Raw genomic sequence first — 27297 nt, 5'->3', positions numbered from 1 at the left:
AGAGGTGCAGCAGTCGGTCAGCAGAGATCTCTTGTCCTCTGCTTTGTTATAGAATTTTCTTATATGGACAAATCATAAAAAGACTGTGAGAATAACTTTTTCGCAATTAAGGGTGGAAGTATACAATTCAGTTCAGTTCCTATTCTTCAATGACAATTGTACATAAGTAACCTTTTTTTCATTTTCATTGGTGCAAAAGATGAGAAAGCCAATGCTGCAGGTTTATGTACGCAAACAAATCTAAGTCGGCTACACATTTTTTTTTAAATGTCCACACAGCGGCGTGCGTTGAAAGCTTCACCATTCACTTTGAATGGGGTGACGTCACTTTTCGCCGAACTGCATTGTGGGAAGCGAAGCGGAGCTTTGCTGGCGTGGCTCGCTGCAAAAGTTAAGCAATGTTCAACTTTTGAAGCCTCGGCAGAAGCGTCGGCCAATCAAATCATATGCCCGTACAAGCTCTAGCCAATCAAACCGCTGCTTGTGTGTCAGGGGCGGGAGATTCATGTGATTGGTTCTTCGAGTTTCAGACACGCCCGCCGGCAAGCTTCAACGCACGCCGCTGGGTTTCAGGGCAACATCCTCATGTAAAGTCCGGCCAGAGACCTTTGTTGCATAGTGATTCCTTTCTCCCCTTATTTATATCAACTCTCTAATGTGTCATTAAAGGAGGCATTATATGCTCTAAAAAGATATAAGACTTTCAATGTTGGGAATACTGGTATGAAATATCCAGAAATGTAAAAATACTGCATCTGTGGATACTGTGCTGTGTTAAAAACCTGTCTAAAGAAAAAGTTTGACGTTTCAGGGAAATGTTTTAAAGACGAGAAACAGGTGAGACAGCCTGGATCTATTCACAGGCAACATAGTTCTCCAATTAACACGATATATCTCGTTTGTTGCACACAAGAACGGAAGTGTAAAATGAAGTGTTATCTCATTATTCAGGAGACTTTTGTTGAGAAACATTGATCATATCATTGAGAGAATAACGTTGTAATGGGTTTTTACACTGTGGAAAAATACTTTGCCAAGCTAATGTATGAAGCAAACAATGTCTTGTCATGTCCACATTTTGTGAGCTCTTTTATAAATACCATCAGTGCTCAGTTTTGATGGTGGAGGAGTAGCAGGTGTCCATCTGTATATCTCCAGAGCACAGGTCTACTGGCTATGCTTCCTTTGCACTCCTCTAATGTACCTCTTCTGACACACCACTCATCACTCCTCGGTCTCCTTCAACTCTTTCATCTGAGGGCTCCACACAGCTAACCGGACCTTAACACTGACAGGCTGCTTTCCCCCAAAAGAGGAGGAGATGGAACAGGCGTGTAAACTACAGCAGTAAGCGCTACACTCCCGAGGCTTCATGACCTACATGTTACACTTTCTCCATCTGCCTGCATACACTTAACACCCCACAGGCTGCCACTCAAACCAGCAGGTGACGGCAAACAGGAGATGTAGACTGTGTGTAATGCTGGCTCACTGCATGTACAGATGTTAAGCACTACAGCCAAGGTTACACACGGTGGTTAAATAGACTTTGATGCTCTTTCTTCTGCCGCTGAAAGCCTTGTTTACTTGTCTGTTCAGCTGAAGTAGAAAGAATGACCTTCATTCAGTTCAGCACATTTCCAGTTCATTCAGGAGAAAGTGGAGACACACTATTTTCTTGTGCACCGCATAAACTCTTTAAAATTAAAAACAAAACATTTCATTAAGATTCAAAGTGCTACATGCAAGCCATAAAGCAATGCATGTAGTTAATTCGAAAGCATAAAAAAGCTAATGGACTATTAGAGTCTACTGCCTGGGGCTGGCTTTTCTCCTGGCAGAAGAAGTACATCAATCACTTCTATCAGTAATCCCCTGCAAGCTGCCGGCAGTGTCTGTGCCTCCTGCCCAAGAAATTGTGCCTCAGCAGGAGCAGCATCAGATGTGGCTCAGGTTGACATCTTAACAGATAAACTGGCCCCACTTTACTACCACTGTCACTACATTCTGCCCTCGGTCTTTGGAGATATTGATGGGCGGCAGCAGTCGAGGAGACAAAAGCACTGACGGAGGAGACGCCTGAGGAGTGGAGCTAAGCTGCTACGTGTTTGTTTGTTTGTTCTTTCTTTCTTGTGCTCATACCTGGAAGACGCATGATAAGATGGGACACAGATGAGAGGACATTCAGGATTGTGCTTTCGCTGTAGGGGACTTGAGGCTCGTAGTTGTAAGAACAGTGACTTTTGTTGAAGTTTTCAACTCATTCTGTTTGTAGCTCAAAAACATCATTCACACCAACGCAACTCCGGTTCAAGCTCCGTGCTAGAGCTTTTCAGGTTCAGAACCGGTTCTTCGGTTTAGCTCTGGCTCTTTTCACACCGCCCAGAGTCCGACTGGTGCTGCGTCATTGCGTCATTGCGTCATCGTTTGCGTCATGACGTAACCGTTTGCGTGCCTGCTTCATAAAGCCAAACCGCGCGGAAACCCCTCACAGCTGACACCGACAACAATAACAATAATGGCCGATTGTGCTCCAGCTTCCTCTGTACCTCTTCAGAAGACCAGATTCCCAGTAGGTAGCTGGTCTCTTCAGTGGACCACTGCTGCTTGTTAAGTTTCTCCATCGTTGTGTACAAACTGGATAAAACGCCGGCTTGTTGTTGTTGTTCAGGAGTTGATCCCGCCCCTGCCCCTGCCCCCGCCTCGACGTAAGCGTGACGTACAGTATGCGGTGCTTTTGCTCTGGCCGGACAATTTTTTGGTGCTTGAAACGAACCGGATTCCGGAGCTAAGCGGCTGCTCCGCTGCGGTGTGAACAGGAAAACCCGGTGCTTTTCAAGCTCCAGCTCCGAACCGGCCCTGAAACACTGTTGATGTGAATGAGGTAACAGTGATGTGTTGTAGAAACTAAATCTGCAACAAGTTCAAGGTTCAAGGCTTTTATTGTCATTCGTACATAGTACATAGGAGTGTAGTTAAGTCGATGAAAATCTTCCAAGGCTCCTCCAACAGTGCAACACAATAAACAGATAAAATAGTGCACGTAAATACAATGAAATAGAATATAAATAGTGCCATAAGAGTCTATATACAAGTGATACATCACTTTTAAGTTGCAAACAGGTGAATGTTCTTACAGTAGTTCAGGTGTTTAACAGTCTTATTGCCTTTTGAATGAAACTGTCCCTGAGTCTGGTACACCATATTTTTGAAAAGTCTTTGTCAATATGAGACTGTGCCATTGCAAATATAGAATAAACTGAAAGGTGTTTCATCCCTTCCATACACTCCCCTTCTGGTTCACTGGATTTCTTGTGTGAAGCCTGGTGCTTCTCTCTTGGGCTTTGAATGAAAACACATTTCTCTTTTGGCTACAGCTGCAGCATATTTGTGTGCAAACAGCCAGCAGATGTGTCTTGGTCCAACAACTCCATCCTAACGCCCAGTTCTTTCCAACTTCCAACTTTACCTGATCCTCTCTTGGCTCATTTGAACAGAAAATAATCTCTCATGAATAATCAGCTTTGTTTCATTCCAGACAATAAGATGATTCATGTTGACTTTGTGCATACGGAGTTTTGGCCATGAACCACTTTCAGAGCTGCACTGCACTTGATAAAAACTACAGCTGCTAAATAATTTGTTGCAAACAGATTTAGTTTACCAGCATGTGTTTGTGAATGAATATGTATTACTTTGCATGCACACTTGAAGTAGATAGTTTATGCGAGTAAACCCAAATATATGTGATGATGAAACTTCAAGAGATTACTGCTTGTTGAGCGTAAAGGCGGTGAATGCGGGACGAAATGTTCTTTAAATTCGACAAGATTAAGGCCAGTTGGGAAACATATTTTCTATTAAAACTCTGGTGTATATTCACCCTTTGCATTTTTGGGCAAGCAAGCTTATGATGCACTTTGCTGAGCTGTTGCAAGACATCTCAAGGACTGTACTGAAGGCAAATTCTTAATGTGAGGATATCTGAGAGTTTCTAGAAAGCTGCAGCCAAGCTCGTAGAAACTCTCTCCATCTGTCAGATAGGAGATCCAAACAACTAACTGCACTGAGGCAGTGAGGAGCTGTGATGCCATCAGCCATGATGACAAAGTCCCTAATGCAGGAGTTAAGGCTACTTAATATTCTTCTGTTGATTGGGGATTAATTGTTCCATCTGGCTCTTATGAACATTTGTGAAGAGAATGAAAACCACTCCCTTATTTGTACTGACATGTTTCACCTTGTTTTGTTATGGTTTTGGAGTATGGCTAGCAAGTACAGAGGCTTGTCGGAGGAGTTTGGGCTGGAAAGGCTATACCAGAGGGAGAGCTGGGAAATGTGATCATTTTTCTCCGGGACTGTCATACGCCATCGGCTGCCTCATTTGTCTACTCCAAGTCTTTTGTTTCCATCACGATCCCTGTTCCAGGACTAGCCTGCAGAGCAAGACACAAACAGGAAAAAAAAAGAGAGAGAGAGAATAAAAGGAACTAAATAAGCTAATTATTATAGTGCTGCATGTTTCTTTAATACAGGACTTAACTGTGATGTACGTGCTGCAGTATTTAAAACCTGCTGAACGGCTGAAAAACAGAATGAAAGCAGGTTTGGAGTGAGAGAAGGAGGGATGAGGGAGGCTGTGCGACTGCACTCTTTGCTCCAAATTGCCCTGCAGTTCCACAGGAGTGTTGTTGACCCACTTTGTCTCCCACTCAGGTGATTAATGCAACATGCTACAAACAAAGGTCACGTCAGGAGGCAGGAGAACTGGCCTGAACACAACAAGAGCTGAGGGATTTACACAGTATATGACTTCTGTTAGGAATGAGAAATAACACGTTGTCTGTTGTTTTGTAGGGCATCACTCAGGCTCAAGGGACACTTTGAGAAGTAAAGGAAAACAAAGTAAAGCACACAAACTCACATCCACATGACGTGTAAATATGTGAATGCACCAGGGATACCCCATTAGATATTATCACCGTTATTACACTATTTGTTTATGTATTCAGTTAGCAGGTAATGATGATATTTGGAAGACCATTGTGTTTGAAATAAGTCATTAAAATGGTTTGTCCATCAATATTATTGATCAGTTTAACACATTTTCAACCTAGGTGTCAGATCTAGTTCCTCAAAATTGTGCATTTTTTAAATTTCCAGGAGTTAACGAATGTATCAATTAACCAAAATGACAATCAGCAAATGATTCAATAATTTGTTAGAAACTATAATATATTTATTTCAGCATAATTTGCAAGCCTTAATAGTTGGGAACAACAGATATGTCTTGTATAAGCACTATAAAAAAGACTTGAGCCTGGTTTTATGCTATCATTTTATATTGATGCTATATCGCTGCTAAAAATCATTTCTCAAAGATGTACTGCCGACTGTAGTGAAATGTGTCATCGAACATGCGCGACTCAAGTCAGGCATATCTTGGATTGAAAATATAAGTTCTCTCAGCAGGAGTTCCCTGGTGGCTCCTGCATCTTAATGTTCTTTTAGAGGCACGACATACATAAATTGTCGTATGCGCATGAATTTTGTCGTTTTGTGAGAGTCTGAAAGAAGCTATTTGTTTTTACTTCTACCACTGTGTTGCTCTGTGATGTCAGTTTTGAAACACTGCTGCTTTTTTGGTTCCCCAGCCTTGTTGTATTTTCCCAGAGCTGACTCTTTCTTTTACTTTGCTAGTTATCATTTAAAGTGATTTCAGTTTGCTGTGCGAGCAAAAAGCTCCACTCCAAAACCATATTTAAATACAAAAGCAAGTGTAATTATGCTGTGTCTATCTTTTTTCCTTTTTCTCAGCGGTTATCTAAATTATAATCTCTGGTTTCAGCGTTTATACCAAAGCACATTCTCTAAGGTATTCTACATCCATGGTTCCTCTTCCAGAGAAATTACTGCTGTTAAATGAAGCAATGATTTTCTTTATATGTGCCAGCTGTAGTGCAAATCATTTTCAATCTGCCAGAAAATCCAGTTCATTTTGTGGAGATGAGCTTGAAGATGCACTGCTGGAAAACAGAGGCTGTTGGGGCTTTGATCCAACACCCAGATAATGTTGCATCAAACTGGGCTTTTGTGTGTCTTTTCAAATGTTATGTTCATCAAGATTTCTCTTTGATCATCTGTCGGGAACACATCCATGAAAGAAATATACATTTATACATTTGTATGTGAATGCATTCACCCTGACCACAACTTTTAAAGCTGTAAAAGCAATATGGCCAAATTGCCCATAGGTACAATGTTGCATTTATACAGTATGTTGCATATTCAGAGACTATGGTTGTGCTATTGTTGGGATTTGAAAGCAGACAGTAGTGTACTGTAGTAGCTCAGTGTTTTTGTATGCCATATATATACAATAGATATATATGTATATATATACATACAAGACAAGGACATACAAGATTGTGTTTATCCAACGTTTCATTCAATTAGTTTCACCTTTTGTCAGATCTGCTTCTATTACTTGGTATAATGATTATAATAAGATAAAGAGAGAAATAACCAATTTCACGCAACATTCTGAGTCTCCGTTCTTTTGGCTGGTTTGATGTCACTTACCCAGAAAACACTGCCTCTCTGGCTCTGCATACAGAAATGTAGCTCCACCAATTAGCCAAGGTTCATCTCAAAGACTTGTTTCTCTTGCAACAGTCAACAAATAAAGTGTACGGAGCTGTTGTATATCACAGACAAAATATAACCCATGTATAATTTGTCCCTGTCCTCCTCAGGTGAACGGGAAGGAGTTGTCCAAATCGAGCCATGAGGAGACGGCGGAGGCCTTCCGCGCTGCCAGGGACCCCGTCGTGGTGCAGGTCATCAGGCGGACCCCCAGCGGCCGCCCCCATGGCCTCCCTCAGGAAATCCATGTGGTGGATGTATGCACTCAGACCGACATCACTTTCGAACACATCATGGCGTTGGCAAAGCTCCGGCCTTCGACCCCTCCTGTGCCTGACGTCTGTCCCTTCCTGCTCTCTGACAGGTGCGCTCAATAGGAAATGTTTTTAGTTTTCATTGAACTTTCTATCTTTGCAAAGTAAAAGAAAAAGTAAAAAAAACTCAATTTAAAGTTTGAAGGTCAGTGATTTCATGTCATTAAATATATTTTCATTTCTTTCATATCCTTGTGTATCCTCTTGTTTGTATTTCATTTGGTATAATTACGGAGGATTTTGGTTCATTGCCACAAGAGTTTGTTTTTGTGTCCTTGCTCTGACTTTGGCTGGGTCTGATGGTAATTAATGAGGGTGGGGGGGTAGTGAGAAATGTTATTGAGCTATGAAGCAGAAATATCAGTGTTTGGAAGATTAGCAATACAAGTATGCAAGGCGCCTGTAAAATATAAATGAATTGTCTAACCAGCTGCAGAGTATGACAAACATAGATTTGTACAGTATGATGAATGATAGTCTCAACGTCCTTCACGTGTTCTTCTCATAAATGGGACACACTACATTTAAAAAAGGACAGGGCTAAGTGATCCTAATCAAGCATTAATACAGAATGTATATATGAAGTATGCTTGGCATTTCCAGGTTTTGTAAAGAATAAAACATTAATTAAAATCTATCAACAAGCAGCAAGTATGAAAAAGTTGAGAATAAATAAAAGGAAGTCCATGTAGTCTTGTATGACGGCTTCAGTTGACTTTATTCAGTTTGACTGTTGAATCGATACACAAAGAAATAACTCAGGAGTAGGATTCAATGTGTTTGTTGGGCTTAAGTGTCTTTAATTTAAGAAGAAATGAAAGGACATACTAGAAGTCTGACAGTTAGAAGTCTAATCACATCTCAACTGGATGCTGGGAAGTACAATACCTCAAAAACCAGTTTTTCTTATTGGTAATGTGGGAGGAAGGCATACAAATATGCACACAAAAACATATTTGGAGTTTAAAGTATCAACAAGAGGTTTTTCTGGAAAACAACACGGCAATGGGGTTCATTATTTCTTCTCGTTGCATTTTAATTTATACTCTGTTCATCTCAAAGGAGGAGTAAACTGTGAGCAAGAGAAAAGTTTAGCATGAAGAAATATCTGGCTCCTGCCTCTTGGGAGTGAGACAATGGCAACGTAGGAGCCTCACAGCACAGATCTGGGAAGTCAGGATGGTCTCTGTGAAACTTGTTTTTGTTATAGCAGATCATAAATTCAGAATCATAAACTCCAAAATATGTTGCCATTTGTCAATGGAGACATGATTAGAGACTCATTGCTTGCCTAAAAACATCATAAAAAAGTAAAGTGTGTGTGTGTCATTGTCGGTGCTACGTGCTAGGTGTAAAGTACTTTACAAGAACTGATCAAAATCTTCACCACATGTACATATCTCACACAATAATAACCTTACAATCCCCCACGGAGCCTTCTTGCCATAATTGTATCTGCTTGGCGTATCCATTTTGACTCATGGAAGGTTTACAAGGTGATTAAAGCAAATGGGCTAATAAAAAAACTAGACAACACAGTGCAGCGTGTGCTTGCGGGCTACTTGCGGCCCCCGGCCAAGCCCAAATGTAATCAATGTGTCCCATAAAACTCACATTTTCTTCTTTTTCATCTGAGATCAGGTGCACAATCCAATATAAAGCAGATTTTATCGATGTAACAAATGTTTGTCACTCTCATGTTTGAGGCTAGATTGTAAATGTGTAATTGTATTCTTTGCCCCTACTGCCAAATGTTGTTATGTGTGTAATATTGAGGCACTTAAGTATAAAGCATTCTGTCATTTTTCAGTCTGGTTTTGGCACTGGGAGATTGTTTTGAGACAGTTTTACAGTTCTGGGTATTCTTAGAGTCAAGACAGCCCCTGAACACATCACTCAAAATCTTCTTTTTTTTGAGTTTTTGTCCACCTTGTATCTTGTGTGGCACTGACGCTGCTCATCTTATCCAAGCCCTCACAATGCTGTTTTGTTCAGTGACTGAGGGAGGAATAATAGAATTACACTGTACAGCGTGGGGGGGTTGGTCCGTCAATAATAGGAAGCAAATGATGTGGATATGCTGTTAATAACAAGGGGCTGGATTTTTATCACACACGCACTCCAGCAGCAATGAAAGCCCTTGACAAATCCTTTATACTTCAGATTCCTGAAAGACAAAGGCGAGGAAATCTTGTCAATTAAAGGAATTGAACGCATTAGAAAGAAGCTCAAACATCTCTCTCTGCCTCCCACTCTGTCTGTCTCTCCCTCTCTTTCTTCCTCTGCCTGTCTCCCCCGACAGCTGTCATTCTCTTCATACAATGGACAAGGATTACTATGAAGGGACGGATTACCTCTCCCCTGTTCCAGCTGATGGAGAGAGGACGGAGGAGTTTGAGTATGAGGTAGGAAACGTACTTGACATCACTGCTTTCTTAAACCTTACAAATTCATTGGCATTGTTCATATTATTGGCTAAATGTAACTCACGCTAATGTATTGGCACATTAGGTTTCAATTAAGTTCTTTAACGACATTTCCTGTGTCGATTACTGATTGTTTTTACTTTTCAAATTAGAAAGACCCAGGTAAACGGTCTAAAGTCTTTTAGCTCATTGTCTCCTGGCTCCAGCCTTATACTTAACACACCTATAAAGTGGTATCAGTCTTCTTTTTACCTCTTACTTTAATATTTGAAGGACCCTCTGAAATTATTTTTCAATAATGAATTAGACCTCTAGTCAGGTGAAAGTAGTTCACTGCTGTGACCGTGCTTTGGAAGTTTTGGCATGTAGCCTTCGACATCCTGAAGTGTTTGAGGTACTGCTCTTCTGTGAAACCCTTTACCCTCAACATATGAGGAATTCTCACCTGACCTCCGCATTATTAAAGATATGAACCTTTGCATTGCACTGTCAAATATATTCTCCCAAAGGCCTGTCTTGCAAAAGTGCCATTTTGTTCCTGTTGCACATGTGTGACGTTTTATGGTGCATTTGGTTGCATGCGAGGCATTTCAGAGCAGAGATCCTTTCACACAGATGTCAGATATGTTATCAGCCAGAGAAGTCAGCCTTTAACTCCTTTAACGTAGGCCTGGAATAACATATCCCCGAACTCTACAAAACTTTAATGTACGGTAACAATGTTAGGTTTTCTGTCCTAACAGGTGCAGGAAAACATGAGACACTGGCGCAGTTTGTACACATCTACAGTCCAGAGAAGAGATCTAATCAGGCAACATACGGACAACCACTGTGTGAATGGACTATTAAGGGGCTTTAATGGCTCCTTATCAATAATATATCTTGATGTTATGGTTGAAAAACTAGTATTGGCCCAAATATTGTTGTCGATATAAAAGTCCTGTATCAGTAGGGCTTTACTGCTGACAACAAGTTAAGTATGTGCTAAAGTGCTGAGAGTGTAGCAGAGATGCCCCCCATGTACAACCGCAAACACACATCTGACCTCTCCAACACACTCTTAGCACTTCATATGTAATGATGCTTGGCAATTGGTGGAGGGTCCCAAACACTAATTGTCTCTACAGGCAGATCCCAGGGGGACAGTAGAGACAGATGACGAGCCACTTTGCAGACAGCTTGAAAAATCCCTTGCTGCCATTGGCAATGATGACATTTATCTACAAGGCAAAAAGAGAACGTTTAAAACCCTCCAAACAGTTGGTGTTACCTGAGACGTGCTAATTGTTTTCACATCTCAGGAAAAGGAAGTTAATAACTTGGTTGACTTTGAGCTTGATTAAACCCAATTAAAGTCTGTTGCAAGTGCTAGTCAGACAAAAACGGAGATGGAAACACATTTCTTTGCTTCTGCAGAATTATTGGGGTGTAAATAACAGGATGAGTTGGGTAGGTGATGTTTCTAAGGCTGTTGATCTCTGACACATAGAGATAGATACATACTGATGCACTGATTCAACTGTGACGGGAAGAGATAAACAGACTCTGTCTCCCCTCTCTGCTTTGGTCCAATATTCTTTATTTCCGAGTCATTGAGGTGCGAGCAACATTGCAAGCTACTGGTCTGATGTATGATGATTGCTCACCCCTCCCTCCCCATATTTGCTTCATTTGAATTTTCTTCTGAATGCCACCCCCCACTGAGCGTGAGCTGTTTTTTCACAACCTAAAGACATTTGTGCACCCGCTTGGATCCCAGTGTCAAATAGGTACAAATATAATATATTAAAGCCTCTCTTTATGCCTCATTGCTATTAACAAATCCTAGTATTCTGCGTACGCTTCGTGGCCTGCATCGTTTTTTATTTCATGCTCGAAGAGTTAGATATCAAGCTAATGCGACCCCACTTACTGTATGTCAACTGAAAACGCTGTAATGGGGGTGTAGGGAAAAGCTGAAAAGCCACTTTTAGAGTCAACCTGATCCCTAAACCCCCCGCTGAAGGAGAGGAAAGAGAATGAAGGAAAGACATTTCTTTAAATTACTTTTTGATACATGAAAATGCACAGTGGGGGACAGCAGTTTGCCATCGCATCACAGAGAAACCATCTAAATCTAATTCACCTTTCTATTACACCAGCACATTGATGTTACTGTTAGGGTAATCCACATGTGAGAGTCCTGAGTACAGTGGTTGATGAGGTGGAGAGAGGGCAGATGTGATGGGATTGTACATTCTGTATACCTTATATGTCCCAAATATTTTAAAATGTGAAAACAGTATTGAAATGCTCCTGTATTTAAAAAATAGGCAGTCACAGGATACACCAAAGACTGCTATAGTCTCTATCTGAATTCAGCTAATTTGATAGCTCAGAGTTAGCAACTAGCAAGTGAACAGTGGAGGATATAGCATTTAAAGAACCAGACACTCCACAGGTTGTAACACTGTCCCAAACTGGACAAAAAACGACTAGGTAACTGATGGTTTCCAAAATGGTTTAAATGTAACTGTGAAGATATAAAGATTAAAGACACCAGGTTAGTGCAGCTAGACAGCAGGATACTGTGTACATATAACATACATGGATAATTCTGTTTCTACAAGAGGGTATGTCCTTAAAAGAGTACTTGTGAAAGTAACACAGTCTAAATATACATATACGTCTCATACACTGAAACTAAGACTTATTCAAATTATGTTCAGTGGTAGTGGGTAGAGGATACTAATTACTGACTTGTTTTACAGTGACCAAATTGTACATTTATTCTCAGATTTTCATAAAATACTTACATTTTTTGGCCATCTTTAATTCTGTTATGTATATGTGTACTCAATTGGGACTTATTATCAAATTCCACCATATAACATTCTTCACTGCATCTCTTTCCGTAACATCTGCTATTTCAAAATGTTTCTACATTTTTTGGCCATCTTTAATTCTGTTATGTATATGTGTACTCAATTGGGACTTATTATCAAATTCCACCATATAACATTCTTCACTGCATCTCTTTCCGTAACATCTGCTATTTCAAAATGTTTCTAAAATAAGTTCTGCTTTAAAAGATATGGCAGCCGTTTTAAGTGAACATTTTGTTCATTTGTTAGGAAAATGAGAGAATTTCTCTGCCAGCCCTGAAGCTGAACAAACCCCAGACTCCGCACAGATACCTAAAATGTCTCTATCTTCTCCGATGGTTGGCTACGTTTAGATTATCGAAACACACAGGAAATGCCTTAAAGCTAGAATTTCACACAGAAACATACATTTTTCTCGGATCCCCTGATGTCTGTCTATTCATTCGAAACACCAAGTTAGTAACCATTCATTTGATTAGTTTCGGTAGGTTGTGAAAAAGTACTCCAAGATCGGAGATTTTCTTCCCTCTCTTCCTGCCAGTGGTGCCCATCCATGCATTTGTGACTGCTTTTTCAATTACTGGTAATCAAAGGCACAATTATTATGACAGCATCCACTGTGCTTTGATGGCGGGCGGCAATCTTCCCCTAATCACGCCATGGCAGTCATTAATTTACTGTCAGCCCTCGTCCCTGTGCCACGCTGCAATCTCCTGCCTCAGAGGCAGAGAGCTCGCGTGGAAAATGTAATACAAAAACTCAAAAGGCAAGAGAAGAGACAGAGATTGGTGAATGCTCGTTTGATGGATCCTGAGACAACCCCTCTTTGCTGAGCCATCTAAGTGTGTGTGGGTGTTTTCTGTACACAATATTATCTTAAAACAAGAAAGAAACAGAACATGTTTTAGAGAATAGGGGTCAAATATGTTTACTGCACATAGATCAACTCCCACACATACAGCTGCCCAGTTTCATCCAACATGCAGTAATTGTAGCAATCTATTTTCTCTGATCATTTAGCTAGTTCCCCTGCACTTTATCTAACCATCAATTAGTCAGAAGTAACTTGAGGCTTGTTGCACACAGCTATATACTGTAGGGAAGACGTAGTACCTGCTCACACCTCTGCTTTGCCTCAGTCTCAGCAATTCATTTGTGTGGCTTATTTTTAGACAGATGACTCCGGGACATTGCTAGTGATTTTAATATTTCCCACAGATATAACACAACTTCTCATGTGAGCATGCAAGATGTGTGCCACCTCCGTAACTGTCATTACCTCCATGACTGCTTTGTTGCATCAGATGCTGCCGCCTGAATCATATCTACTCAAACAAATGGAGGTAGCTTATTAGTAATATTCTTAATATAGCTACAGACTGATTTTAGCAGCTCACTTTGTTCAGGTATTCAGCACCAAAGCTTCTTCACTCTTTCAGGCTATATCCTTATGTATTAGCCGGGATTTCAAGTTGTCATCGCTTCTGAGACAGTCAATTAAAGATCTGAGCTCCCCGTCAGGTGGAGGCTGTCGAGAAAGATAAAACGACACAAACCTCAGATGACATTGTTTTTCTTCAGCTCTTTTTCTCTCCGCCTGTGCAAATGTGTGTGCTTTGCTAAAATTAACTTGTGTGTTAGCATAAGGATTTGGGTTGTGCATAGCCCATTACATTACATTGCATTTAGCTGACACTTTTATCCAAGGCGACTTACAATAAGTGAATTCGACCAAGAAGATACAAACTTGAAGAAAACAGAATCATATAAGTACATCAGGTTTCATAGAGCTAAAACATTTCAAGTGCTACTCAACAGGCTTTAGATAAGCCAGTCCTTTATAAGTGCTTTGTTAGTAATTTTATCACTCGAAGTGGAGTCGAAAGAGATGAGTTTTCAGTCTGAAGAAGATGTGTAAGCTATCTGCTGTCCTGATTTCAATGGGGAGCTCATTCCACCATTTTGGAGCCAGGATAGAAAACCCACGTGTTTTTGCTGATGGGAACTTGGGTCCCCCTCGCAGTGTGGGTGCAGCGAGCCGTTTGTCCGATGCAGAGCGGAGTGCACGTGCTGGGGTGTACGGTTTAACCATGTCCTGGATGTAGGAAGGGCCAGATCCATTCACAGCATGGTACGCAAGTACCATTGTCTTGAAGTGGATTCTAGCAGTTACTGGAAGCCAGCGAAGGGAGCGGAGGAGCGGCGTGGTGTGGGAGAATTTAGGAAGGTTGAAGACCAGATGAGCCGCTGCATTCTGGATGAGCTGCAGAGGTCGGATGGCACATGCAGGTAGACCAGCCAGGAGGGAGTTGCAGTAGTCTAGGCGTGAGATGACGAGAGCCTGGACCAGAAGTTGCGTTGCTTTCTGGGTCAGCTGGGGACGTATCCTCCTGACGTTGTAAAGCGTGTATCTGCAGCAGCGGGTTGTAGCAGCGATGTTTGCAGTGAAGGACAGTTTGTTATCTAGGGTCACACCCAGATTCCTTGCCGTCTGAGTCGGGGAAACAACAGAGGGGCCGATCTTGATTGTTAGGTCAAGAGTGGGACAATCTTTTCCAGCAAGGAAAAGCAGTTGAGTTTTGTCAAGGTTGAGCTTGAGGTGATGAGCAGACATCCACTGAGAGATGTCAGCTAGACAAGCCGAGATGCGTGCGACGACCTGGGTCTCTGAGCGGGGAAAGGACATAATTAATTGGGTGTTGTCAGCGTAGCAGTGGTATGAAAAACCATGCGGGCTAATGACTGATCCGAGCAAGTTTGTGTACAGAGAGAAGAGGAGGGGACCAAGTACAGAGCCCTGAGGGACCCCTGTAGTTAATTGACAAGGGTCAGACTCTGACCCTCTCCAAGTTACCCTGTAGGTGCGGTCTTTGAGGTATGAGGTGAGGAGGGAAGGTGCAGAGCCTGAAGCTCCAAGTTCAGCCACAGCTTCCTGGTCCGAAAACACCTCATTGATCTGTCAATATGTGACGTTAGCAGAGGTAAAAGAGGGAACAAATTGGAATTGAGCCTAAAGATGTGTTTGTGTGTGTGTGAGGAAGTGGGGGGTCATAAACAGCTTAGGAGAGGTAGCCAGAGGCAGCAGGTGGCGGCTCTCTGGCAGATGTATTGGCCTTTTCCCCAGCTTCCCCTCATCTCACCATGGTCAGGCTTCACCTCCCCCCCTCGTGCCATTCCCAAAGCCCTACCACATCTGACACATGTAACCAGCCAACCCACAGTTGTCACAGAGGAAATGAATCTCTCTGTGAGGCCCATATGAGCCCCACCAGAACCCTCACCACCACCTACATCCTCCTCTCCACTCAACCACCTCGCTCCTGCTGCTGAGATTTGGTGCGTTTCTGCTCTAAGGAAGACTTTGGGAGGAGAGGCCATTTCACACTTGAATCCCTCCAACGCCCTTGATATGTTTCAGCATTTAGAGATGGAGCATAGTCCTGTGCTGTTTGGCTGTTTGGATGCACCTCTGTTGTGGTAAACCCAGTGTGTATCGTGGTGTTTGTGAATTAACTGTCTCAAAGCTTGGGAGAGATTCAAAGTTGTTTTTTGCTTTCGGATTGCAGAATTATTTAGATATCAGATGAATGCGAACTGCCACTCACTCAAGTACTAGAAAAACTTAAATTCCCGCTTTCTGTTTGTTTGTATTAATGAACTTAAATGAGGAATTCATGTTGATGCCAGGGTACTTTGCTCTGTTTCAAGAGGCTCGTGGGAAATATGACGACCGCTGATTTGTAATTCAATAGTTTGTTGATATCTCCCCAAGGGAAGATGAGGAATACTTCAGTGCTGCAGCAAACATGTATATCTGGTAGCATTAGCATAATTATAGTTTATTTATAGTCTAATATTTTATAACTTGGCTAAGGCTTGAAAGAAAAACACTTGAGGTCCTCTGGATTTTATCAAAGCCCCCACCGATCAAACTCTGCGAGCTGAGAATGTCTTTCATGATCAAACACTTTCAGACTCAGAACCCTCAGACAAGAGTTTGAAATGCAGACTCAATAAGCATCTAAAAAACAACTCAGATGTTGTGCTGGAACCTGAAAAACATTGTTATTTGATGTGCAGCAGAGCAGGAACTTAGTCTACAAGTAGCCATTGCTTTGCATAAATATTTGAATTGTATTGAAAGTGTACAGAATATATTTGGAGTTTCAAATCAGTTTCTCCTTCCTCATTAAATGGTCCTTTAGGTCTGCAAAACAATAACACCACAAGGTTGGTTTAGTAGCTATTTTGGAGTTTTCACTCAAACAACTAAATGTAATGTTTGTGAATTCATATTCTTAGAACTTCAAGCCACTATGAAAGAGAAATCGTTGAAGTGTTCAGAAGAATTGAAATTTGACCGAAGATTTCACTGGACACACGAAGATAATTGTCTGATGTAATAAATGGATCTTGTGGTGAGATTGTTTTATCAAATGCTGATTCCAAGGTTGAAAACTTGACTTTGTGCTAGGGATGGCGATGTCTGTTTGTGTACCTCTTGCTCAAACTGAGATGTCTCGACAACTATTAAATAGGTTGCTACAAAAGTTGGTTCGGACATTATTATCTTCTTGAAGTAATGACACCACCTAGAGCTTAAACTCAACTGTACTTCATTTAGCAAATAAGCCAACGTTAGCATGCTCACACACTAAACTAAGATGTTTGCTGTGTAATGTAAAGTTTAAAGCCACTAAACACCAGCATGTTTATTGTTAGCATGGAGGCAATAGCATTTAGCGTAAAGCAGCGCGATGCCAGGCATGCATGTCTGTAGAGTTTTTGTAAATGTTTTACATTGTTCTGTTTTTTCCCTCTTGTCTGCTTAGGAAGTGGAATTGTGTCGACTCAACAGCCAAGAGAAGTTGGGGCTAACTCTTTGCTACAGAACAGATGAAGAGGATGATGTGGCCATCTATGTCAGTGAGGTGAGTAGAAACCTTCCTCTTCAGGTTAAGAGACATGAATGAATTGTGTTGAAAGTAGGCCTGGCTAATTCATTTTATTATATTTTTTATAACTTATTAAAACAAGATCATTGAGACAAAACTATTATTGTGCTGGATTCTGTTTTTGCAACGTGTCTCTTGTTTTGTTTTGTTATAAAAATGCATCACACCCCTTACCTTTGCTGCTTGCTGTCCTTCCTCGACTCATTTCTCCATGCCACTTGTATATAAAACCGTAATCGCTGCATCCTCCAGCTTCGGTTGCCGTGAGGAAGCCCCAACTTTTCACATAAAAAGTTTTCATTCTCAAATAACACTGAATCATACCTCTTTTATCTTTCTCGACTCTGCTTTGCTCCTGGAGATACTGTAACAGAAATATATCTGCCTCCTGCTAGATTTTTATTGCCAACCAGCCTAGCTAGGGCTGCTAGCTTTTTGAAAAATTAAAATAAGAATACTCTCAGGGCAAAAGGTATATGCATATTCTACAGTTATATGCATCTCTTTATTTCATTTCTTTGAAGTCTCACATTTACATATACTCTCTTTTAGAAACTGACAATTATCATGGCTAGATCACAGTGCCTTAGTAAAGTGCCTAAACAACTGAAAAAGCTCAATTTCCAAGACTAAATCATTTGTGACATTTAATATTCATCTCCCAATGTATGATTTCATTTAGTATTCATGTGAGTGAAGCAGGTTTCTCTATGAAGTAAAGCTATTTCAAATGACATTATTGAACAACATGAGCCGGTTAAATATAAATTGAGGAAAAACAAAAACAAAAAACACTCTCAGGTCCCGTCATAGTTGTAAAGCTGTGAGATGTATAATACCAAAACTACTCCTGCATGCATTTATCTCTTGTTAGTAGAATATGAAATACAACTCTCTATTCTGCTCAACTTTCTCCCCATTCTTTGAAGTTGACTCGGACCCTGCAAGGTGTTTTGCTTTGAGATCTGAGCCGAATATAAATCACTGGTCCGTGGCTCTTGGCAGCTTCCTTAGGTGTTCTTTCTGTAAAAAAGTAGGGCTTAGGGTATGTGCCGCATTTAGATAAGGTGGCTGAATGTCACTGTATACAGGATGTGTTAGAGAAAGTATTACTCTGATCTTGCGTAAGAACTGAGAACACATCAACATGGAGTCAAGTACAATGCAAGGTCACTTTAGAACAAGCTTAATTTCCCACCTTTGAAGCACTTGATGAAAGGCAACATTGTCTTTAATTGTGATTCCTAAGATACTTTTATTTCCCTTTGTTTTTATCGTGCCTCAGTGGTTAAATAATTTAGACGAACAAGTGCAACAAAGCTTCATTTCCTAAGGTGTATACATGTTCTTTACCGGTTTAACTCCATTCACGGTCTGGACTTAATACCAGCATGCATACTGTAGATCAAAAGGCCTGCCTGGATAGGACACCAGCATATAGCCAAGCTACGCTCATTGATACTAAAATTCAAAGATTGTAATATTTACTTCAGATAAAAAATGTCTTCCTTGCCATTGTTTTAAACTCAGTCAGAAAACCAACCAGAAAGAGTCAATCTCCAGACCTTCTGTTTGTGTTCCATACATGTAACCAAAGCCAATTCACCACCCACGATGATATCTTCAACAGTTAATAGATTCCTCTATTTTCCTATAAATCAGTTTCCACTTGTAGGTCACTCAGGGTTTAGGTGAAGAAAGATTACCTTCAATTTCCCCCGTTCCCTGTATTCCTGTTAGTGACCTTCCTCCCAGTTTAATGAGTGTTCCTCTGTGTAAGAGTGGACTATCATGAAGACGGAGTATCACAGCATCTTACTAGCTCCAGAAATCCTGCCTGTTGCAGAGAGTGAAAGAAATGGCCCCAGACGCCGATTGATTGGCCGCTGAAAGTGTCCTGCCCCCTTGTTTACTGGCGTTAGTTACAGGAGGAGCAGGTGCATCATGTATCGGGGCAGAGTAACAGGCTGTTTATGCTCTATGCAGAGGCTGGTGCTATATAAACCTGCCAGAATATAACAACTAAGGCGGGCGCTATAGAGTACTTAAATGATAAAGGTGATGCTCAGGGGGAAAATGGCTTTGGAAACTGACCAGGCAGCTGCAGGAAAGGCATTTGACATCCAAGGTCTTCCCACGTCAGCACACCTATTGTGTGTTGCTCACATTACTAACAACAGTCTAGACATGTCTAGTATCTGGGTGATGTCTATATAATGAGTTAAAACATCGCCAGGCACTCTGATACTCTCGCATGAAGATTGAAAGTCCATTATTTTGTTCCCTCTACCTTCACAGATCTGTCCAAACAGCATCGCCGCCAGAGATGGACGCATCAGAGAGGGCGACCGTATTTTACAGGTACAGTAGGACCCACTCTCTCATGGCCCCCTCTACACCAGCTTTCATTAAATTCAACATAAAAAGCTGCTTTTATTTTGTCCGACTCAACCACTGTCTCCCAGCACGAGAGCCCATTCATTTTTAATGGCAGCACATTAAAGGGGGAACATGCCCCCACTGTGACTGTTAGGGGGAGAATAGCCCCCATGGCTGTTTTAGTTACAGACTCAGCACCAACAGGGGTTTTTAAGAGTTCTAGTTCAGGATGGTGCTGTGCTGCAGCTCACTGCCTCCTGTGGGACAGCTGAGAGGCTATGACTGTTATTAGCCCCTAGCTTCATCTCCAGGCCTGAGATCATGAGGATCTGTGCTGCAATCCAGCAGCAGCAGTTGTTAGGGGCTGAGGCTCTATAGTGTTTCCTCTATGGGAGAGGGCGGTAATTATTGTTTTTGTTGAAACAAGTAATAGCCTCTAATTGTAATGTCAAGCATATTTTTATTGTTAAGGCAAACAATTGGCTATTAATAAATTAAGAACAACATTAGCATTTGCCTGCTGTGCATTAAGCCTCCAGATGAAAATGAAAGTATGTTTGCTGCATTTTGTGCTCTGTTTGGGTCACCAGCAACTCCTGAGGGAAACATAAGGCTCTTTAGTTTGCAAGATGCTCAGTATCTTCACCAGCACTTTTCACTAACTTCCCAGGTTTATTAGATAATTGTTATTCGAACAGTTCGCTGCTCCTGCTCTAAAATTCTAATTGACATCCATATGCTATTGAATGCAATAAAAAAAAAACGTTGCACCGTTCAACCAAATGCATGATCAAAAGATGGTTTAAGTGTAATTCACATGATCTCATATTAAATGTTTGTAAGAGTTGGCCATGCTATGGGATTATGTACTGCTTGTTTATAGTTAATAATACAGAAGATAAGGAACTAGAGATGCACAAAATACAATGTACTCGTCATGAAGTACTAAAGTTAAGGCGTTATTCTGCGCAGGTGATTATTTGATACGTGGGGCGGATTTATAAGCAATGTTCAATACTAATAGTATACTTGTGTCTAGCCTTTGTGTTGTGTGACTGATTTTAGCTGGGAGTGTGTGTGTGTGTGTGTGTGTGTGTGTGTGTGTGTGTGTGTGTGTGTGTGTGTGTGTGTGTGTGTGTGTGTGTGTGTGTGTGTGTGTGTGTGTGTGTGTGTGTGTGTGTGTGTGTGTGTGTGTGTGTGTGTGTGTGTGTGTGTGTGTGTGTGTGTGTGTGTGTGTGTGTGTGTGTGTGTGTGTGTGTGTGTGTGTGTGTGTGTGTGTGTGTGTGTGTGTGTGTGTGTGTGTGTGTGTGAGAGAGCACTGTGGCACTATTATCCACCAGTGACAGGGCCATTACTCTTCCTGCAAAAAGATGGACGCCCCTTGTCAGTGGCCAGTTAATTGTACGGCTAGATGCATGTGCGCTGCCGGATACTTTGGTGAACACAACAGCTCCGTCCGCCCCCGGCCACTGTTCCATTCATAATCACTGCTGTGCCCTGCGCCGTATTAGAGAGCATCACAGGGTGTTTACAACTTTCCTGGGGGAAAAGGGCATTATGTGCATTGCCACTTTTATTGTGGTACTTTGTTATTAATAGGGGCTTCTGTATTGGATTGTTTGTGCCTGTGTTCAAATACTTAAATGTTTGTCTTGTGTGTGACTTTATTGTGACTTTGCGTATTGTATTTATCGACATGTTCAGATTAATGGCCAAGATGTACAAGACAGAGAGGAAGCAATGGCTGCCCTCGCCAATGACGGCAGTAGGAACATCATACTGCTGGTTGCCAGACCTGAATTGCAGGTGAGAAATGACCACAGAGTAACATCACGCTGACATACTTTTAGCCTCTGACTTAAACACTTATTGTGGGCCAAACATGAGTAAAGGAAGCATGCAATCCAGAGAGCCCTGAAGCTTGGTCTTTTCCATTAAAGTATATTTGCTCAGAGTAAACCTTAGCAGTCCAGGGTAGCCAACCCTCCCCGCCGACAGAACCCCTCTTAGTGGAAGCCACCTCTGAGACACCTCATCATATTTTATTTTTATGTAGCGCCACTGTAATTGACTTCCAACGGTAAGCCATAAAAGCTAATGGCATGCTAATGTGGAGTGAGTTCAGGCCCAAGGCCGATGGCGAATAAGTGAAAGGACTCTGCTGCAGTGCAGATGAGCCAGCAGCAATAGTAGACTCTTTGTAATTAAATGTGTCTCTCAGTAGTAAATCTCAAATCTTCAGATATGGATCCCATTTGGTTCGCATCAAGCAGACAAACAAATGATGGATGGTGTGGAGCAAATAGGTCAAAGGTGGCAGTCTTATGTCTATTAAATTGTATTGGCTTGATTTTAAGATTACACTACATGTTTTAAAGATGAGGGGATGCCTTTTGTTGCTTATGAAACAGGGATATATCAGTCAAACACCATACCATATTAATGCTTGTGGCTTCTTATTTCAAAACCATGCCTGTTTTTTTTTTCTCTTCAGAAAATCCTATTTGGGCATCCATTTGGAACGCCCCACTATTTGTTTTGAGACACCATTTCGCCACAAGCTTTAGGCCTTGACAAATAACACTCGCCCCTGTCTCACTCTCTCTCCATATGTTTTTCTTTTTCATTCACCCTTAGCTGGAGGAGGCCTGGCTGGATGATGAGCACAGTGAGTTCCTGGAGCAGCTGAAGATGGAAATGTTGGAGGAGCAGCAGAGGGAGGAGATGGAATTGGCTGCCTTACAGGAGGAGCAGGAGAATGAGCAGGTCAGACAGCGGCAAAACATTTGCTGTAACTGGATTAGCGAGTTTATAATAAAGTTTTTTTGTCTTGGTTTAAGACATATGCTCCGTTCAATAGGAATAAAGCCTTAAAAGCTGAAAAAAATCTAAATAATTTGATGCAACCTTCCTTTTGATTGAAAGACTATACTATACCATTGTGAACATCCTACAGTTAGACGGGCCAGTAATTGCTTTGACTGTATTAGGTCATTATTCACAATCCATATTAACTTGTTAATTGAATTGACTACAGATATACTACAGCGGATGGCAGAGAGGAAATCAAACTCTTCATTGACTTCCTTTGCAAAACAGGCTTTGCCCTTATTGAAATATGAATAAAATAATGATAATGAATATTTATGCAAGGGGACCATTGAAACATTGAAATTCCAAACATTCGTTAATCATACTTTAAAATTCTGTTTTCTTGACAGAATAGCACGCTACAAAAATCCATACTGTATGAATACAACTTCAAAGACGAGGAAGAGAGGAAACAATCCCTAAAGAAACAGAGCTGTACAACAGAGTTTCACACATCAGCACATGTAATCCTTCAGGAGAATACAGAATAGGCTTGTTCTTCATGAACTCTTAAATCTTGCTGTTTTTGTTGATGTTGTTTTTTTTGTGTCCTAATTCCATACAAAGGAAATCAAACATGAAACTATTGGAAAACACCATAGTACCATTCTAAGTTCATTACGACATATACGATACGTTTGATCACTTGAAGCATACTTGCAAGCATACTTGCAAATATTTTTGAAAACATTCTTATACCCACTTATATTTAAAACAGGCTTTGCAAAAGTTAAATATGATAATACAAATCCTTATGTGGATCATTAAAAGAAAGAAGACTCTCATATTCCTGCATGTTTTATAAGTGCCGTATATCTATAAACATGTTTGCTCTTGTTCCTCTTATTCTTTCAGATGAGAGCAGAAGATGACAAGCCCACCTGCTCAACACTCCCCCATCATAAGGATAACGTACTAAGTATAAAGGACAGAATGGAAAGCTCGGAGCATAATGTCCTGGCACACATCCAGAAACGTTTGTCCCAGTGCCTGAGAGACAATCGGGACACACACCGTAGCACGGGCTCCACGCGGCTGGAGGACAAAGACGATGAGGACGATGATGAGTCGGAGGGGGATCGTTTCCAGCAGCTCTTGGAGCTAAAGTGTCAGATCCGTAACAGCGGTGAGTACGACCTGTTCTACAGCCGGCGCAGCACCATCGAGTGCAGCATCCGAGAGCAGGGCGGTGTGCAGCACGAGCTGCGGATGCTCAACGACGAGCTGCGCAGCATCGAACTAGAGTGTCAGAACATCATGCAGGCGCACAACCTTCGTAAGGGCCAGCAGTCTCCCTCCACAGGACACTCGGCCCCCTCCACTAAAAACCAAAGCCTCAATCGTAGTGACCCGTCCAGGGGTAAACTTATTGACATTAACGGGAGGCTGGAAAAATCGGACAAGGACAGCTCCAGTGCCTATAACACGGCGGAAAGTTCACGAAGCACCCCTCTGGCAATGGACCGCTCCCCGGAGCACTCACTACAGAGGATGGTCAGCCTCACTAACCAGAGGAACCTCCGCAGTGGACTTGCCAGTGGCCCTTCTCTCAGCCCGAGCCCCATCCCAGCATACAGTGCTGCAGTCCCAGGGAAAAGTAGCAGCCCTGATCACAGCAATCATTCGAAGTCCAACCAGACTTCTCAGGCTGAGGAGGAGAGCAGTGGGAAAGTAAAGTCACTTGCTTCCCAGATTCCATACTTCTCTCCATCCCACAGTTCCCAGCAGAGGCAGGTCAACATCCCCGCACATGCACGCCACTACCAGAGCTACATGCAGCTGATCCAGCAGCACTCAGCTGTTGAATACGCTGAGAGCCAGCTCAGCCTGCTCAGCGTCTGCAAAGAGCCTCAGAGGCCCAATAATGAGAACAAGATGGAGTGGAAGGTCAAGATCCGCAGCGACGGCACGCGCTACATCACCAAGAGGCCTGTGAGAGACAAGATCCTGAGGGAGCGAGCCCTGAAGATTAAAGAGGAGCGCAGCGGGGGAATGACCACCGATGATGATGCAATGAGCGAAATGAAGATGGGGAGGTACTGGAGTAAAGAGGAACGAAAGCAGCATCTGGTCAGAGCAAAAGAACAGAGGCAGAGACGAGAGTTCATGCAGCGCAGCCGGCTGGAGAGTTTAAAGGAGAACCCTCAGAGCAGCAGCGAGGGGCGCAAGGAGGTCAGCATTATTGAGCTCAGCCAGAAGAAGATGTTGAAGAAACGCAACAAGAAGATCCTGGACAACTGGATGACCATCCAGGAGCTGATGACTCACGGCACCAAGGCCCCTGAGGGGGGGGCTAAGGTGCACAACGCCTTCCTATCAGTCACTACTGTATAAAACTGACACTCACATTCTACCCCATGCGGTATAATATACTTGCCTCGTTCAATGTGGCATTTTTATGAGGACAATAGGAATATTTTTCACACTTTGTAACCCAAAAAGCATTTTGTAAAGAATTTATCAGTGTTGTCATGGCATTTTCTTCATGTTTTTTCAATATTGTTTTTCACATCACTATGCGGGGAAAACATTTTCTATGAAATGACGACTATATAATTATTTTATTACTTATAAACATTTTTATCTTTTCAATTCTATTTTCATATTTATGTTACGTAACCATATACTCAAAATGGTTGAATGTCATATTAAGAGAAGTTTATTGTTTTTCTTTTATCTATTATGTTAACTTGCTAATTGCAACACAACGTGAGTCAGTGGGTCTCGTGCTTTTTGCTTGTATCTTTCATTAACAGATCTACTTATCCTTTAAAGCTGAAATATGTTTCTCTTAGTTTTGTCAAGAGGAGTTATGTTTCAGACTACTGGATCTTAAACATTGATTGGAAATCTAGCAGTCTAACACTCAACCACAGATATATCAGCAAATGATGATAGCCTAAGTACGTTTTACAAAATAAAAGTTTAAATGAGGTACACGTTTCAGCTTTAAAAGGACATAAATATCTTACATTCCAATCCTAGTGCTGTATATCGTTTTCATGATGAAAGATTGAGCATAGCTGCGGCAAGAATGTGTTTAATACCTAAAATGTTATGAATTTGAGATAAATCCAATGACCTAAAAGGGAAAGTATCCAGTGTTTCACCGCTAACTGCCATAGCTCTTTTGTCTGATGAATCCTCAAAGTTTCAGAATATTCAACAGTGTACATTTTTAATACAAGCAAAAGTGTCTTGAGCCAAAAACTCAAATAACTTCTGCTGATATGTTTATTATCAGCAATTTCATGAAAGCATTTAAAAGTGAAATACCTCATTTTAAAGTGAAACTCTTCATATGAACAGTGCTACAAAAAGACTTTGTGGACACCGTGAATATGCACTATGTATACTGTACTGAATATTGGCTTTAGTGCAAAGTAACAAACATAGTCCAACATATTCAAACTAATTGCCAGCTTTGTTTTTATGTTTGGCAGCTTTGGGTAAAAATAATTTGTATTAAATGTTTTATTTGGCAAATATTTGATTTCCTACCTATTCAACTACAGATGGACCTGCTCATAGCTTTTACGTACCGTTTTTTGCATCATCAATATACACCTTTACTCAGCCTTAACAGCAAAATGGTAAGTTTGTGTTGCAAACTGATTTCATACACAAACAGTCCCTGGATATCTCTGTGCACTCAGCCTTATAAATACATGTATAATTCAGTTTTTAGTTCCTGGAAAATAAAATATAGTCGTTACTTATGTTTGAGTTCACATTAAACATGTGTTAGGATGATTGCCACTGAGCAGGACTCAGAACACAGCATATTAAGTTCATTTCAAAAAACTAAACTGGTTAGATGAATGCGTTGGCATTTATCAACCGACTTTATAGTCCAGTTACATGTACAGTATCCTCATTCGAAATGCCTCATTTTTAACTGAAATATTGTACATTTGAAATTTTAAACTGAACCTTGTACTTGTTTTAAGTCAATGTCAATGGTCTGATTTCAAGTAATGCTTAGTTGGCACATTTGTAGCCGGGTAAAATGTGTGATGATGGTGATCTTTGGAAAATAAATGATAATAAATTATTGTTTTTTGGTATATCATCGCACTGGATCATATTTATTTTATTTAGAAGTTTGAGGAAGAACCAAATCTGTCGTTGCACTGAAGCTGCTGTCAGGGCACACAAACTGGGTAATTAAATGATGTTGCTTTGTTGTTTAACAAATCCTTTTACAATGTGACTTTCCTGTGGAGTGGTTGGTGTGAACAGTGTGAAAGTGAACAACAGCAACAATCTGTGCTCTTCTTCTAGTCTTCTATACTGGAGGTGTTACTAAATTGTGTCATATCACAAAAGTTAACAGTGCAAACTACAAAAACGACATCAAGTCTCCCTGGGGTATATAGCAGTCCGGTGATGTAAAAATGAATTACTTGTTGGATGAACACATGTTCACCTCAGATATCTCCTTAAGAGTGACTTTTCTTCACTCTGCTGTGAATATGTTAAGTGATTAAACAGAAGGAGATTTCAATTAAAATCATCTTCCACTTGGATGGCTTTGTGTTCATTAAAATGGATCAACCACTTAATCATTGCTATGGCCCTGTCATATGCAGGGGAGAGCACTGGGATACTCTGGTTCCCTGTATTATCTCAAGTTGTCAGTGTGCTAAAGCTGAGATTGGATTGTCACGGATACACTAGTGCCTGAAGACTGTTCTGTACTTCTGTGTTTCAATTTAACTGAAAACTTGTTCCATTTTACAAGACTGGTAAATTATAAAAAAAGAACCAAGTCTTCCTGATATTACTATATGTGTTTCCTTTTGGGTGGAAATAGTTCTTTGTTACCCTGAGGCATTATGTC

General features: G+C 41.2%; 1 protein-coding gene across 2 annotated transcripts in view; it reads left to right on the top strand.

The window, feature by feature from the left end:
- Window positions 1–26521, top strand: part of LOC307041325 (PDZ domain-containing RING finger protein 4) — a 105792-nt gene extending 79271 nt beyond the window's left edge. For both annotated transcript variants that reach the window (XM_079684655.1, XM_079684656.1), the window contains 7 exons: window positions 6756–7009; window positions 9262–9364; window positions 17082–17180; window positions 19503–19565; window positions 21288–21389; window positions 22221–22349; window positions 23310–26521. In XM_079684655.1, coding sequence (XP_079540781.1) covers window positions 6756–7009; window positions 9262–9364; window positions 17082–17180; window positions 19503–19565; window positions 21288–21389; window positions 22221–22349; window positions 23310–24788 — 2229 coding nt within the window. In that variant the 3' untranslated portion in view covers window positions 24789–26521. The remainder of the gene's footprint in view (window positions 1–6755; window positions 7010–9261; window positions 9365–17081; window positions 17181–19502; window positions 19566–21287; window positions 21390–22220; window positions 22350–23309) is intronic.
- Window positions 26522–27297: the final 776 nt, after the last annotated feature.

This window comes from Notothenia rossii (genome assembly GCF_949606895.1).
Source record: "Notothenia rossii genome assembly, chromosome: 5".
NCBI classification, from domain to species: domain Eukaryota; kingdom Metazoa; phylum Chordata; class Actinopteri; order Perciformes; family Nototheniidae; genus Notothenia; species Notothenia rossii.
Note: the sequence above shows the minus strand (reverse complement) of the source record. Positions and strands in the feature narration are given on the sequence as shown.